Below are 16899 nucleotides of genomic sequence, written 5' to 3' on the forward strand. Positions count from 1 at the left end.
AGGTGCTTTCCATGTGCCAAGCCCCATGCCAGACACTGGAAACATAATGAGAAGCAAAACCACTGTCCCTTTGACAAGTGTGGGGGGCAGACCACTCACTACAGAACCTCTTATAGAAAGACTCCATCACATCCCTCCAAGAAAGCCACAGGACTGAGGACTCTTATCCAGAAGGGTCTTTGCTTATACACTGAATGAGGGTCGGCATCAAAGTCACCAAGAGAGGTTAACGACACCTCTCCCAATGTCCTCACAAATGACTCCAGCTTTGTTCCAAGTGCTTTTCAGCATGGCTTCCTCTGGTTTATCTCAGGATGGTCTTGCTTCTTCAACATTCTTTTCTATGAAATGACCCCATAAGTACATCTCCAGGGTTTCTTAATCGAGCGTCTATTTTTTTTTTAATTGAAGTATAGTTGACACACAATGTTAGTTTCAGGTGTACAACACAGCATTAGACAACTCTATACGCTATGCTATGCTCACAAGTGTAGCTACCATCTGCCACCATAAAACATTATCACAATAGCACTGACTATATTCCCTATGCTGTACGTTTTATCCCCATAGCATCTATTATTTATCCTCACTTCCAAATTTCCCTCTAAAAGGAAACATGACAAGCTTCAAAGAGCACATGTTTCCCTGCAACTATGATGATATGCAACACTGGGAACATTTCGCTCAATCCCTATGCCTGTATTGCTCACACCAAAGGGCCACTGACATGTTCGGATCTTTTTTTATTTTTGAGAGAGAGAGAGAGTGACAGTGTGAGCCAGGAGGGGCAGGCGGAGAAGGAGAGAGAGAATCCCAAGCCCAAGCCCAACATGGTGCTCAATCCCAGGACCCTGTGATCATGACCTGAGGTGAAATCATGAGTTGGACGCCCTACCGACTGAGCCACCCAGGCACCCCAACACGTTCAGAATGCTTAATGGAAGACTACAGCCACACAACGTGGCCCTAAACACCCCAGATTAAGTCATCTTTTATGATCAGAAACAAAAAACCTGTTTCTTCTTTGGAGAACAAAACTTAATGCCCTGAAATCTTTATGAATTCAAAAGTCAGCACAAGGAACTAAATAATTTGCCAACTTCTATCATTCCGATGCTTGACCTTTAGATACAAATATGTCACTTAAAAGATAGAAAGAGTTCGTTAATATGCATTTCCAAAGTGCAAAGAATGGAAATAATGTCTGTCATATCAAGACGTAGGCTGATATGGATTTTCCGTTTGGCATTGTGACCCAATTTCTAAATTGTTAAAATCACAAAGTTTCTCCTTAGCATTACAGCCTAAAGGCAAACAACATTTCTGTTTTGTGAAACATCCTCTTACAGCCAAATGTTATGCAGGGGGGTGTGGGGGGCAGAAGGGTGAGGGGAACGTAAGCTGTTAAAACAATGGTGTTGACACCAAACGTGGCATTTGGACGTTCGTAGAAATCCATTTCCGGATGCCTTGCTTTGTGTTCTTCATATGCCCTTTATGTGAGCTCCAACTTCAACAATTGCCCCATGAGATTTCAGGGCTTGGAAAAAGCAAACAACTCTGAATCCTAGCGACTGTTTACAATACACAGCCCTTGGTTCCTAGGGATGTGACGTCTCCTGAGTTCCTACCCAGAGCCCCTCAGAGAGGAGTTACTGCCCAGTGGTGAGATGAGAAGACAGAATTCAAACAGAAGATTTCAAATTAAACACAGCTGGGGCTTCCCAACATCTGTGTACTGATTTTTCTCCCAAGCTGGTATCACGGAACATACATTTTACACAAGAGAACAGGAAGTGGAATTTTTTTTTTTAGGTCCACGGTTAAAGTCGTAATCAGGTCCTAAAATGAAGTTCCCCTTTAAATCACTATTTTGAAGATGCCAGATTTTTAAAGCCTTGGTGCAGTTTCCTAAATAAAAATCAGGCTTCCTAGGGTGTGTGTTAAAATTACAGATTCTCGGGGCACCTGGGTGGCTCAGTCGGTTAAGTGTCCGACTCTTGATCTCAGGGTTGTGAGCTGGAGCCTTGTGCTGGGCTCCACGCTGGGCACAGAACCTACCATAAAAAAAAAAAGATTCCCTGGCTCCATGCCAAACCTACTGGTGAAAACCTCCAGCTGAGGTGCCAGGGAATCAGTATTTTTGACGAGGACCCCAGATGACAGAGGCACTGCTGATGTGCAGCCCAGGTGGAGAAGCACCGTGGCAGACACTTCCTGAATGGCTGACTGATAAATTACTCTGCCTGAAATACTTGCTATGGAACTGATTAGCACTGCTGGAAAAATACTAAAAGGCTGTTTTTCATTTTTTCCAATTAGCAACATTCTACAAGGACACTAGGCAGTTTCTAGAATTCAACATATATATACATATAAGTATTGGATATATATATATTTATATACATACACATATATTAAATAGCCAAAACAAAAGGATACAGTAAAACACAACCTAAAGCCACAAACTAAGAAAGGAAGATGGATCAAAAGAAGCAAGCAAGCAGACTAATCAGAAGACAATTACTACCAAGGATACGTGGGAAAAAATCTTAAAAATAAGAAAAATACTGGGGCGACTGGGTGGCTCAGTTGGTTAAGCAACTGCCTTCGGCTCAGGTCATGATCCTGGAGTCCCTGGATTGAGTCCCGCATCGGGCTCCCTGCTCGGCAGGGAGCCTGCTTCTGCCTCTGACCCTCCCCCCTCTCATGTGCTCTCTCTCTCTCATTCTCTCTGTCTCAAATAAATAAATTAAAAAAATCTTAAAAAAAAAAATAAGAAAAATACAAACACCATTAACAGAAAAAATGAGCAAGAAGAATCAACCAAAGCCACTTTACAGAGAAGGAAACCCCAGCGGCCAATAAACATGTGAAAAGAGGCTCAATCTTATTATAATCAGAGAATTGCAAATTAAAAGCACAATACAATATGATTTTATTACCTCCTAAATTGAAAAAATGATAAACAGAAAGTCCGTTCATACCAAATGTTGTGAGGCCACTCAACAGCACAGACTCACACAGCCTGACTGCTGCTAGGAGTGCACAGGGGCACAGCTGCGAGGGAAAGCAATCTGGCATTGCCCGGTCAAGCTCAAGAGGCACACACCCAGCACCCGAGCAATTCCACTCTTAGCTATGGGTCCTCACCTCCAGAGAGGCCAGCAGACTCGTCCAGAAGTGATCTCGGCAACATCGTTCATAACAAAGAAGAAAAAAGGAAAAACCAGATGCCCATCAACAGAAAGAATGATGCATATTTTATGCATCAGGAGACTCACTACTGTTAAGATGGCAAATCTCTCTAACTGACCTACAAAGTCAACACAATCCCCATCAAAATCCCAGTTTGGGGGCGGGGGGGTGAGGACAGGGCAGGTAGAAATAGGCGGATACTAAAAATCACATAGAATTGCAAAGGACCCAGGATAGCCAAAATAATTTTGTGGGACAAAAAAAAAAAAAAAGAACCGAGTTAAAAGACTTACACTAACCAGTTTCAAAATTTACCATAGGGGCACCTTTGGCACAGTCGGTTAAGCATCTAATTCTTGGTTTTGGCTCAGGTCCTGATCTCAGGGTCGTGAGATTGAGCCTCGTGTCAGGCTCTCCGCTCAGCTTTTTTTTTTTTTAAGATTTTATTTATGTATTTGACAGAGAGAAAGAGCACACAAGCAGGCAGAAGGAGAGGGAGAAGCAGGCTCAACCCAGGACCCCAGGATCATAACCTGAGCTGAAGGCAGACGCTTCACCGACTAAGCCACCCAGGTGCCCCAGCACGGAGTCTTCTTAAGATTCTCTCTCTCTCTTTCCCTTTACCCCTCCCCACTGCACTTGCACGCTCACGCACGCGCAATGTGCACTCTCTCTGAAGTAAAATAAATCTTAAAAAAAAAAAATTACCATAAAAATATGGTAATCAAGACAGTGTGGTACTAACATGAGGACAGACTTACACAGATATTATGGAACTGACTTAAGAGTCCAGAAATAAACCCCTACATTTATGGTCAGGTAACTTTAAAAAAGGTGCCAAAATAATTCAATAGGGAAAAGACAGCCTTTCAACAAATATTGCTAAAACAACCAGATATCCACATGCGAAACAAATAAATCTAGACCCTTAGACTAGACACAAAAATCACTTCAAAATGGACCATAAACCTAGATGTATGAGCTAAAATTATAAAACTTCTAGAAGAGGGGCACCTGGCTGGCTCAGTCGGTAGAGCATGTGACTCTCGATCTTGGGATTGGGAGTTTGAGCCCCACAATGGGTGTAGAGATTACTTAAAAATAAAATCCTAAAAAAAAAAAAAAAAAAGTTTCTAGAAGGAAACAAAGGACAAAATTCTCATGACCTTGGGTTAGGTTAAGAGTTATTAGCTACCACTCCAAAATCATGAGCCAAAAGAGATAGTTGATAGATCGAATTTCGCTAAAACTAAAAACTCCTCCACTCCAAAAGACACTATTATGAAAATGAAGACAAGCCACAGACTAGGAGACCATCCTCATAGATCAGATACTTGATAAGGAACTTGTATTGAGCATAAAGAATTGTCAAAACATAACAAGAGGGGCACCTGGGTGGCTCAGTGGGTTAAGGGACTGCCTTCGGCTCAGGTCATGATCCTGGAGGCCCTGGATGGAGTCCCACATCAGGCTCCCTGCTCAGCAGGGAGTCTGCCTCTCCCTCTGACCCTCCTCCCTCTCATGCTCTCTATCATTCTCTCTCTCTCTCAAAAAATAAAAATCTTTAAAAAAAAAAAAGTAACAAGAACATAATGTGATTTTTAAAAATGGGCAAGTCTTATTAAATCTTTCACTAAAAAGATATAAAAATGGCCAATGAGCATATGAAAAGAAGCTTGACCTTATCGGTTGCCAGGGATTGCAAATTAAAACCACCCATGAAATACCGCTTCAAATCTGCTAGGGTGACTAATCGAAGTGACAGACAGTAACGCGAGCGTCGGAAAACAGAGGAACTGGAACCCTCACACCCGGCTGGTGGGGATACAAACGCAAAATGCTGTGGCCATTTCTCAAAAAGTTACACATTCCCTTATCATGGGACTCAGCAATTCTACTCCTAGGAATCTACCCGAGAGAACGAAAGCCCGTGTCCACGTGAAGACTCGTACGCAAATGTTCATGGTGGCATCGTTCATTACTAGCCAGAGTGGAAATGACCTCGGTGTCCATCATCAACTTGTTAATGGATGAGTAAGATGTGGTTCTCCATTCAATGGCATAGTACTCAGCAGTAAAAAGGTACAAAGTACTGATACTGCAACACGGACAAACCTCAAACACATTATGCCAAGTGAAAGAATCCAGAGGCAAAAGATTACATGTTGAATGATCCCTATGAAATGTCCAGGAAAGGCGAATTTATAGTCAGAAAGCAGATTGTGGTTTCCTGGGGCTGGAAGTGTCAGGGTCTGACTGCAAACAGGCTTGAGGGAATTTGGGGGAAGGGGTAAGAACATGCTCTACAGGAGCCTGGCGGTCGTTAAGCATCTGCCTTCGGCTCAGGTCATGATCCCAGGGTGGTGGGATCGAGCCCCGCATCCAGCTCCCTGCTCCGCGGGAAGCCTGCTTCTCCCTCTCCCCCTACTTGCGTTCCCTCTCTCGCTGTGTCTCTCTCTGTCAAATAAGTAAATAAAATCTTAAAAGGAACATGCTCTAAAACTGAATTGGATAATAATTAAGTAACTTACTAAAAAATCACTGAAATACATTTCAATAAATCCACCACACAACAGAATACCTTACTGCAGAGCAAATAAAGTGAACTGTGCTCATTTCTCCGTACTCTGCCCCCCCTTGATTCTCTTTTTTGGTTAAAGAAGCAGCCTTTAAAGTATCGAAAGTAAAATAGTTACTATTAACCAGATGTGAAGTTAATGAAACACTTCCACGGTGTTTTTCTTTGAGAAGACACGAATCAAATCTCCAGATGTAAAAACTCTTGGACATCAAGTTCTCTACACTCCAGTCCTTTATGGGGAGATGTTGCCAATAAAAATACTTTAAAGAAGCGCTTGTTAGTTTAATATTTTCTTACTTGAGCCTCTCAGTAAGCAACCCCATCACATGTATCCAGGATGAGAGGACTCTTCTTCGGGAGTATTTACTTTGTAAACTAACAACAGTGATCGAAGGGAAATGAATTCAGGTTTGCCTCTGCCGTAAAACACCAAAAAAAAAAAAAAAGCACCTGCTATACGAAGTGTCATCTTAAAAGACTTCAACTACCCAGTGTCAAGACTGCCAGACTCTATCCCTCTCTCCAAATCAACAGGTGAGAAAACAAATGTCACAATGCCATGACATTGAACAAGAACAGGACTATATTTCTGAACTAAAATGCTGTTCAGAAATTCTTTGTGAACTCTGCTCTGAAAATCATAATGCACACGAGTCCTTTTACAGTGTACTTCTGAGCACGTTTTGCCAAAAGACGATGACCTGAAGGGTCAAGAAACTGAATAAGCTCTTTTCCTTACAGAACTTGATCTTGTGATCCAAGAGCTGTCATGGATCAACAAATTCGTCAACAAAGGATTCAACAAATGTACCTCGTCTAACACTATCAACATGTTTTGTCACATAATTATGCAGAATATGAGCCAAAAATGCACATACCAGGGACACACAACCATAAGTCCCCAAAATACAAAGGAAATCTGATCAAGGAACCCAAGACAGTTGGTCAATCTTTAGTTTGTACAAACCATAAATGTGTCAGTGGATGTATCAGGGCCAAAAACCTGCACATTCCAGGGGAAATCATCAATTCTGTAATCCAAGCTGAAGGTCATGGAATTGTGCAGTATACAACCTGTGCAGCTGTACATGGTGGCCCTGGGATTAGGTATCTCATAAAAACACAGACTCATCATCAGGGCCTTTCAAAGGAAGTATGTGAAAATGGAACAGATGCAAAAAAGTAGGGTAAGACCCTGAAGGCAGGCCTATGAAAAACCTTAATTACCTATAAAGCAGTTTTACATAGGAAATTCTGGGGAAAGGAATAAAAAAAAAAAAATCACTAGACCTGACCTGGATGACTATTTTTAGAGCCTTCACTTTCTGGTCCGAGGCCCAGGCATCCTTCAGCGACTGGTTGAGCTCCTCAATGCGGTTCACATAATCCTGTTGAGTCAAATTCAACAGTTCCTTTTGGGATCCCTATGGGCAGAAAGTAGGAAGGTATAAGCACAAAAAGAAAAACAACATTTGGCCACCACCCTGTGAACAATACTGAGTATTGGCTGAGCTTCGGTCTCTAAGTTTTTCTCATGCTCCCAACCACAACTGATAGTTTCGTCTTGTGACTGAAGAGGTTGAGTTTTCTGCAAAAACAAGCAGAGCGCAGGCACTCAGACTGACCTTGGAGCAAGTCAGACCTAAGTCAGCCCTAGCTCAATGATTCAGATAATCATTGGGAACCACTGTGTGCCAAGCAGGGGACACCAGATGCCCGAGACACAAAGATGAGCAAAAATACATTATTTCTGCACTAACGGAGTTTCATATACAGAAGATGAGATAGATATTAATATAAACAGAGATAAATGCTCCAGAGGAAACAATTCTATGAAAACCTACATCATAGTTCACTGAATCTGAGGTGCCCATTCTAGGAAGCACAATTCTTTGTGTACCACTAAGTTAGAAAAAAAAATGCCAATCACAGACATGCACTAATTGAGAGACGCAGCCCAATTTCAGGGATATTCAAATGTGGGGGGAAAGGTTTATCTCAGAATGGAAGAAATACAGTAATGAAGGAACGGACTCTAGACTGGTGGTCGACAATGGTTTCCTGGGGCGCCTGGGTGGCTCAGTCGGTTAAGTATCTGCCTTCAGCTCGGGTCATGATCTCAGGGTCCTGGGATTGAGCCTCGAGTCGGGCTCCCTGCTCAGCGGAGAGCCTGCTTCTCCCTCTCCCTCTACAGCTCCCCCTGCTTGTGCTGTCGCTGACAAATAAATAAAATCTTAAAAAAAAAAAAAAAAAGAATCATTTCCTGGAGGAAGGGATGCTTGAGCCAAACACTCAAGGGTGTGCAGGTATTACTGGACAATGGCGAAAGTGGGTGGTGGGGGCTGTTAACTAGATCATGGGGAGTGCCTTCAAGACAGAGAGCCGACCACAACAAAAAGCTGTGGCAGAAGGAAAGCAAGATCGTCACAGGGATGAAATAAACTATGAATGTAAAGATTTAGCAGAGCCTTTGGCACATGGCACCTGCTCGTTAATCCTTGGCTCTTGTTAAGTGCTATTTATTTACAAAGCTCACAGGAGTGAGAGTCCTATTAACCCACACGAGACCATGAACTAAATCTTTTTTCTATCAATGTTCCCGGGAATCCAAAGCAAAGAACTCTTTATTAAAGAAATACAAGCAGAAGGTTCAGGAAATTTGGACTGATCCCAACAGATCCCTGAACTGCCCTCCTTGTCCCTTTGCAGCAGGAAGAGCCACGTGACTAATTTGGGCCAACGGGCTGTGAGCACAGTAGCATGTGTACCTTCTGGGCTGAGGCGGTGAGAAGTAACCCTTTTTCAGCTCTGCGGTGAGGACCCTGGAAGCCATCTGTTGAGATGGCAGCATCTCAGGATGGTGGGGTGTCTGTCACCTTCACCAGATGAGTAATGTGATGAAGAAATAAACTTGTGTTACTATCTAGGAGGTTCATTTGTTAGCACAGTACAACCCAGCCTCGCCCTGACTAAAAAGCGACGTTTGCCTGGAAGCCAGGGGGCAGCCATCTGCTGCTTAGAGCAGGGAGCAGCAAGAAAATCAATCTTGGCGGGGGGGGGAACAACACAACAAGTATAGAGTCAGTGACAGGACGCTACAGAGAACCGAGAAAGGCAGAGGGTGGCTGGCTAGGTGTCTGGGTGATTCTTTAACTCCTGGTTCCAGGCCATCATGCCCTTGGGCTCAGGTAGTGGCCTTGTATCCTTCAACAGAGTCCCCATTTGCAACTGAAGCCAGCTCAGGTGACACCTGGATTGAAGAGCTTCGATGCAAATGCTCAGCAATTCCTCTCCTGCTAGCCAAGGTTGGCTGAGGACATGCAGACCGAGGCTCCCGGGCACCCTAATTCAAAACGTGTCCTTTCTGAATTGGGAAATAAGAGGGTGAGCGAACAGACTTTGCTGAGCACCCAAAAGCTCTGGTCTCAGAGCTGGAAGGACCCTGAACTGAGGGGCAAGATGCAGGACAGGGCGATGGCACCTGCCATCACAAGGCCCTTTGTGGATTTCAAAGCATTACCATTGGGTCCACACAACTATACTCTTCATGCCCATGTTCTAGTTAGGGATGCAGATAAAGGGAAAGGGAACACCCAAGGGCACTCTGCTCATCGGCAGTTGAGCTAGGTAAGGCCTCCAGACTCAGGTTAAGCCGGTGCTGACAGCAACTAACAAGAACACACAAAATGCACTGGCTGTTGGTCCAAGCACTTCATATGCATTAACTTATTTCATTCCTCAAACAACCCAAAGAGGCAAGTACGATACAGCATCCCCCATTTTACAGATAAGCAAACTGAGGCACAGAGCTGTTAAGCCCCTTGCCCCAAATCCTGGAATTGCCGAACGGTAGAGCCGAGATTCAAACTCAGGCAGTCTGGCTCCCGAGTCTCTTACTCAGGACGCTAGGTGGCCTCTCTAAATGACATCGCAGGGGACGCAAACTCCCCTGCCTCCAGGGGCCAGGCCTGTAGTGTTCATAAGAGAATCGGGACAGGAAGGACTGTATAACCTGGACGGCGCATGCCCTGGTTAAATGCAGGAATGTGGACCCTCAGTTATCAGGTGGAATTAAAAACAAAAACAAAAAACTAGATTTACATGTGAAATTCATCAAGTCTTAAGAGTTTGCAAATGAGTCGTGTTCTCTAAAAGCAGGTTTTCTGAAAGATTCGTGAGCCACAGCAAGTCAGCAGAGGCCTCTGCACCAGGTATGATCTTTTTCCTGTGCAAGGCGCTTCCCAGGGAGGTGGCTCCAGCTGGCTTTTCCGTATAGACCCTGTCCCACACGACCTGGGTCTGCTGGGGCATCACAGCGACAAGACGCCTTCAGAAAACCAGCCCAAGGCAGTTCCTGCGCGGTCAGCCAACTGCACCGTTGGCCATTTCCCCTGGATCGGCTGGTGCCTCGGGAGGAACGAGCACAATGCGCGGCTTGGGAATTACCCCCAAAACGCATCTCACTTGGCAGGAGAAACAAAAGCGCCGATCCTCCCCGTGCTCGGCCAACAACTTGCTCACTCACCTCCTCAAAGTCATCCAGCTCCTCTAGCCTGGTCCGAACCTTCTCCGACATGGCGGATGTGACGGTCCCCGCTTTGCCTAAACAGAATGGATTCATGTCACACAGGTGGCTTTCTCCGTCCCCAACACCCCCAAGGGAAGGCATCTCTCACTCTCCACCTCAATGTGAATAAGGGGGTCAGGGAACAACTTCATTACAGACAACTCTGAGAGTTTGAAAACCACGTCCTTATATAACCAAAGTTCCACTGCAAACATTTTCGCTCAGACGCTGCCCCCAGAGCTCAGCGGGCCAGCCTCGAAATGGTTCCACACTCCATTCGGTATTTATAAACTTTTCACTGAATCATTTGTTTTCTAAAGAAAGGCAGACCAGGGAAGGACGCCAAAAATCCATCATGCCATTGTCTTCCACCAACAAAAGGCCCTCTCAGGCTTGGCCTCAGTGCGGGACTGTCACACTCTGATACCCACTCTTCGGGCAAACAGGGCTAGCCACGCCTCCTATCATCACCTGTTGGCCGATTCTTGCCATCCCATCCACGGGCTGGTGGGACGGAGACCAAGGGACGCCCTCCGGCCGTGGGCCAGCCGCAGGGTGAGGCTGTCTGTCCAGCTGGCTCTCCAGCACTCCTCATCTCAGAAATCTTTCCCCATCTGCAAGGGGCTTCTGTTCTAGATATGACGTCCCCCTGCTCCTCCCCCCCAAACTCATTCTCAGGATCAGAAGTTCATTCCTGGAAGGCACTGGCTACTTCAGTCTGGTGTTAGCTCAAAGATTTGTTTGGGATCAGGCTGAGAGCACGGTACAGTTATTTAATTACTAACAAATGACTCCTTAAGTTTCCAAATAATGTTTGTTTTTGTTTTTCTTTTTACTTCGTTTCTATTGTTCCCTTCACTTTGAAATATAATACGTAAAGTGCACACATGTACATTTTAATGGATAATTATAAAACCTTGTGACCACCACCCAGCCCAGATACGGTCTTGCTTCCTGTTCACCATTATCTTTAGTTGATGAAATTTACCCGTTGTTACACAGAACTGTTTCCCTGCTGTTTACTATTTTCCACCATGTGAATACACCACAATGTATTTCTTATTCTACTGTTGACGGATGTTTGCGTTGTTTCCTGTTTGGGGCTACCATGAACAATGCTGCTGTGAACATTTCTATGTCCCTGGTTCATAGACACACATTTCTTCAGGGCAGCGCCTTCTCAGACTTTTACAGGAATCACTTACAGATGGGTTAGCATGCAACTCGGATTTTCAGTAGGCCTGGCAGGGCCTGAGACTCTGCCTTTCTAATGACTCCTAGGTGATATCAACGCTACCGGCCCTTGGACCGCACTTTAAGAAAAACATGAACTTGGGTAGAGGTGGAAAACGCTTTCTGTAAAGGGCCAGATATAAATATTTTAGGTTTTGTGAGTTATATAGTCTCTGTCACAGGTACTTAACTCTGCCATTCCAGCCCCAAAACAGCTACAGACAATATGTAAACAACCTGGCATGGCTGTGTTCCAATAAAACTTTATTTACAAGCTTAAACAGAGGGCCAGATCTGGCCTGCAGGAGGCCGTTTGCCAATTTCTGATCTAGAGCGTATCCTAATAGAACTGCTGGGTCAAAGGGTTGGCCCAACTTCAATTTTAATAGATAACCACAGAAGTGCTTTACACAGTGCTTTATCACTTTACACTCCCACTGGCAGCACGAGAGTGCCCGCCTATACGTTCTCGCCAGCAAGTCATCTCGTCAATCTTTCTGATCTTTCCAAACTGGTAGATTTGCAACAGTCGGATTTATTTTTTCATGGATTAGGGTCAAAGTTACGGCCCTAACAAAGGTGCTCCCACTCTCCTCATTTCTGAAGTGTTGCTCCCACCGGCAGAGAACGAGGGAGAGTTGCAACTGCAGTACTAGTGATCTGTACCCAAACCGCAGCTGTGCTCACCTTAGAATCACCTGCGAGCTCCAAAAAAGCACTCTGCAGGGGTGTCCTGGTGGCACAATCGGTTAAGCATCCAATTCTTGGTTTTGGCTCAGGTTGTGATCGCAGGATCGTGACAATGAGCCCCGCATTGGGCTCCGAACTCAGCATGGAGTCCGCTTAGGACTCTCTTTCCCTCTCCCTCTGCCCCTCCCCGCCCCTGCACTCTCTCAAATAAATAATAAATAAAAAGCAATACCTGGGTCCCACTCCTCAAGGTAAATTCAACAAGTGGAGTGGGGCCCCGTGGTGTGTGTGTGTACGAAAGTTGCTCAGGTGAGCCCGCTGCACAGCTAGTTTGAGGTGCGCTGGTCCAGAGCTTCTGACCATGTGTCCTGGCAGAAGAAACTGAGGACCGCAGTGTTCACGGACCAGTCGTCAATAAGACCGCGACTCTTGTCCCCAGCGTATCTGCCTTCTCACAAGGGGTGGGTAAAGACTTAAGGCAAAGTAATGGATCTCTAAAAAGGAGAATTTTAACTACTCTCCAGCTAGTGAGGAGGTACTCAGAGAGGAGACTACTACCGCTGTAACTAAAATCAGACAGTGAGCTAATGTTTTACTCTTAGAAACTCCTTTGGTCTTTTTTTTCCCCCACTAATCACATAAATATGTATTTCAATTCTACTAAGTCTGTACATAATCTAGGAAAGAACAGCTTTAATGGAATTAAACACCAGACCAGATACCACAAACTTTTTTCCTTTGTGAAATTATCTAAAGGTTATGGGAGAATTCCCCATTGAGACAGTAACAACAACAAAAACTCACCTTTTTCAGATCCCATAAACAGATTCTGCAGAGGCAAAAATAATTTGTTAATATTTTTTAAAACTGACTAGTTTTTGCAACAACAAAAACTTGTAAGATACTTAATTACTCAAGTAGCATGAAGACAACATGACCCATCATTTTCCAACAAAGCTACTTACTTATCCAAATGAAAAACCGAACTGTTTAATCAAAGGCAGAAAACACAGCTCACTAGAAACTATGGCAGGTTCAAATTTCTACACAAATTAGGATGCTCAAAGTGAGCCAACAAATAGCAAAAATGTTCAGGGCACCGCGTCACGGGGTTGCCTTTACCTTCCTCTCAATCAGGGTTTCACAGCCTTGGTGCTACTGATATTAGAGGCTGGAAAATCCTGTTGTGTGGGGGCGGCCCCGTGCACTGGAAGATGTTTAGCAGCGTCCCTGGTCTCTACCCACTAGATGCCAGTCACATCCCCACAGCTGTGACAACCAAAAATACCTCCAGACATTGCCAGGTGTCCCCCGCAGGTAAAATTATTCCTGCTTGAAAAATCGCGCTCTGAAGTAAGTCAATGCATTCAGAAAATCAGAACAAAACAACTAGTCCAGCGATTCTGCCTGCACCCCCCTCAGCCAGCTCGAGCCCTGAGAGGAAGCCAGGAGGGGAGGGATCCGGGCAGAGCCTTCCCATTGCCCACCGGGTCCACCCCTCCTCCCTACTCCAGCCCCGATTTTTTTTTTTTTTTTTTTTTTAAAGATTTTATTCATTTATTTGACAGAGAGACACAGTGAGAGAGGGAACACAAGTGGGGAAGAGGGAGAAGCAGGCTTCCCGCTGAGTAGGGAGCCCGATGCGGGGCTCAATCCCAGGACCCCGGGATCATGACCTGAGCCAAAGGCAGACGCTTAACGACTGAGCCACCCAGGCGCCCCTCCAGCCCCAATTTCTGACGGGCACGCTGGTCACCACTTCCCAGCTTCCCTTCCACCTGTGTCTGGCCCGTGACGACCTTCAAGACAAATGTGACTGGGTGTGTGGAGGGGGGACTCTGGGAGGGGTCCTCAAATGAGCAAGTGTGCATCCTACTTTCCCCTTTCCTCCTTCCAACAACTCAGATATGAGGGGACACTGGACAGGGCAGGACAGAAAGAGCTGCTGTTCTAGCCCTGGACCACCCACCTCTGAGCTGCTTTTCAGGGTCAAGAGAGAAACGTCACCCCTGTATTACGAAACTAGTGAGGGCTTTGGTTATAAGCTCCTGAACCTCGTCCTCAGTAACCCGGGCATTCCCCTGCTTTCCCTGGCCAGTCTCAGGTCTCAGCTCAGAGCCAACGACTCTGCCTTGTGGCCACCCAAACTGAACTTCCAGTTCTGGAAGAAAACCTGAGCCACAGAAGAAGTAGACCTTCTTCGGGGGTGGGGGCTGGAGAGTGGGGGGGAGCAGGCTCCTCACATCCTAACTCAGACCTCCCCAGAGACAGGGCTCCAATGTTCCAGTTCTTCCCCTGAACTATGCCAGAGCCCTGATTCTTAACACATTTTTTGAGAAACCAATGAGCACATTTTTCTCCCAACTAACGCTGACACAATGAGGGAAATGTACGGAGCCCAGGAGTTGGGGAAACATTAACTGTGATGTTGTGATTTGTAAGAAATCCTGTTCCTGGCACAGAAGCTCCTACTACCCTTGAAATTTCCTAAGGGATGAGAGTGGTAAAGGTGTCTTCTGTTAACTGACTTTAGGACCCACCTAAGGATGGGGACTGGTGTCCAAGGGAAGCAAAATTAGAACTTTCAGTCCCAGGCCCTGACCTCCAAGGAAGGGAGAAGGACTGGAGAGTGAAACAATCACCAATGGCCAATGATTTAATCAATCGTGTCAATGCAATGAAACCTCCATAAAAACCCAAAAGGACAGGGCTCAGAGAGTTTCCAGGTTGGTGAACAGAATGCACCCACATGCCACCATGCAGGACCCCCAATTCCACGGGGAAAGAGGTTGTTTGGAACCTCACTCTAGGTCTCTCTTCCAGTGGACGTTAATTCGGGGCCTTCAATATCCTTGTAATCTAGTGAGTGAACCGGTTTCCTGAGTTCTGTGAGCCACCTCAGCGCAAATTAGCTGAACCCGAGGCGAGGGTGGTGGGAATCTGACGCACAGCCAGATAGCCAGAAGCCCAGCAGACGACCTGGACTCGTGACCCGAGGGTGAAGTGGGAGAGAGTGTTGAGGGACCAGGTCCCTATCCCATGGGAAGTGACACGATCTCCGGGTTTCTCTCTGTGTCAGAACAGAGTTGAGCTGCAGGACACCCAGCAGGCGTCAGAGAATTGCTTGGTGTGAAGGAAAATCCTACACACGCACTTGGGGGCAGAATCATAGTGACAAAAAGCAATTACTACAAAGTCCGAAGCGGGCCCTGGGGGAAGAGCGTACTGGTACTCACGATGGAGAGCTTTTCTGTGGTGGTATACCGGGCAAGGATTTCTCCTCGTTTGTTGGCCCAGGGCTCGAAGTCGGATCCTACGATGGAATTCTCGTCTCTGTCTCGTCTCTTTCTAGAGCTGTCCTAAGGAAAGGCAAGACGAGCTCTCAGCCACAGTACCATTTTAGTCTTTAAAAACAAAGTATAAGAAAACAAGGTGACTACAGTTGATAGCAAGGTGTCGTAAAACTGAAATTTGCTAGGAGAGTAAAACTTAAATGTTCTCACCAAATTAAAAAAAAAAAAGTAAATATGTGAGGTGATGGATTTATTAACTAACTTGATGGGGGAAGTGCTTTCACAATGTATACAAATAGCAAATATTCGGGGCACGCCGGTGGCTCGGACCATTATGCAGCCAACCCTTGGCTCAAGTCATGAACTCATGGCGGTTGTGGGATCGAGCCCCGAGACAGGCTCCATGCTCAATGGGAAGCCTGCCTCTCCCTCTCCTTCTACCTGCCGCTCTGCCTACTTGTGCTCTCTATCTCTCTGTCAAATAAATAAAATCTTTAAAAAAATAAAAACAAAATGAAATTAAACAAATGTAAAAAAAGACAAATAGCAAAATCATGTTCATATTTTAAATGTCTAACAATTTCACCAATTGTATCTCAAAGCTAAAGGGAAAAAAATATATAAGCAGAAGGCAGACAGATAGTCCCTCATTGCAGAATAAAAGAGATCTAAAAGGTTTACTAGATAAAATACTTTTCCGGCCAGTTCACCACAAATAGCCAACAGACAGATCAAAAGACACTCAAACACGTTAAGAATCAAGGCAAGGCAAATGGCAAGCGGTCATTTTTCAACCACCAAAATGGCAGAGTTCAAGTGCCGAGAACATTCCAGGTGGCAAGGCTGCAGGAAGACGGGCGCTGCCGGCGGTGCTCGAACATGGTGAGGCCCTCTTGGAGAGTGACGTGGCAGCAGCCCTCAAAACCTTAAACACACACTGCCGTAGCCCGGGACTGAACTTCTAGGAAGTTATCCTGCAGGGACGCCTGATGCTCAGTCGGTAGAGCGTGCGACGTTTCATCTCAGGGTTGTGAGTTTGCGTCCTATGTTGGGTATAGAGATTGCTTAAACAGAAAGTCTTTAAAAAAAAAAAAAAAAGGATGGGCACCTGGGTGGCTCAGTTGGTTAAGCGTCTGCCTTCCGCTCAGGTCATGGTCCCAGGGTGCTGGGATCGAGCCCCGCATTGTGCTCCCTGCTCAGCAGGCAGTCTGTTTCTCCCTCTCCCTCTGCCGCTCCCCCTGCTTGTGTGTGCTCATGAGCTCCCTCTCTCTCAAATAAATAAAATCTTTAAAAAGAAAAGGAGGGCGCCTGGGTGGCTCAGTTGGTTAAGCGACTGC

At 45.5% G+C, this 16899-nt stretch overlaps 1 protein-coding gene across 8 annotated transcripts in view; it reads right to left on the reverse strand.

The window, feature by feature from the left end:
- Positions 1-15773, reverse strand: part of VPS35L (VPS35 endosomal protein sorting factor like) — a 102150-nt gene extending 86377 nt beyond the window's left edge. The window contains exons 1-4 of one of the 8 annotated variants that reach the window (XM_081819923.1): positions 15506-15773; positions 13074-13098; positions 10305-10381; positions 7075-7203 (exon numbers count right to left, since the gene is read on the reverse strand). In XM_081819923.1, the coding sequence (XP_081676049.1) occupies positions 7075-7203; positions 10305-10381; positions 13074-13089 (222 nt within the window). In that variant the 5' untranslated portion in view covers positions 13090-13098; positions 15506-15773. Of the gene's footprint in view, positions 1-3153; positions 3661-7074; positions 7204-8547; positions 8656-10304; positions 10835-13073; positions 13099-15505 lie in introns of those variants that run through there. The other 7 variants (XM_081819929.1, XM_081819926.1, XM_081819924.1 and 4 more) reach the window with 7 other exon arrangements.
- Between the last annotated feature and the right edge of the window lie 1126 nt (positions 15774-16899).

This window comes from Leptonychotes weddellii, chromosome 5 (genome assembly GCF_054177405.1).
Source record: "Leptonychotes weddellii isolate Sample4059 chromosome 5, ASM5417740v2, whole genome shotgun sequence".
NCBI classification, from domain to species: Eukaryota; Metazoa; Chordata; class Mammalia; order Carnivora; family Phocidae; genus Leptonychotes; species Leptonychotes weddellii.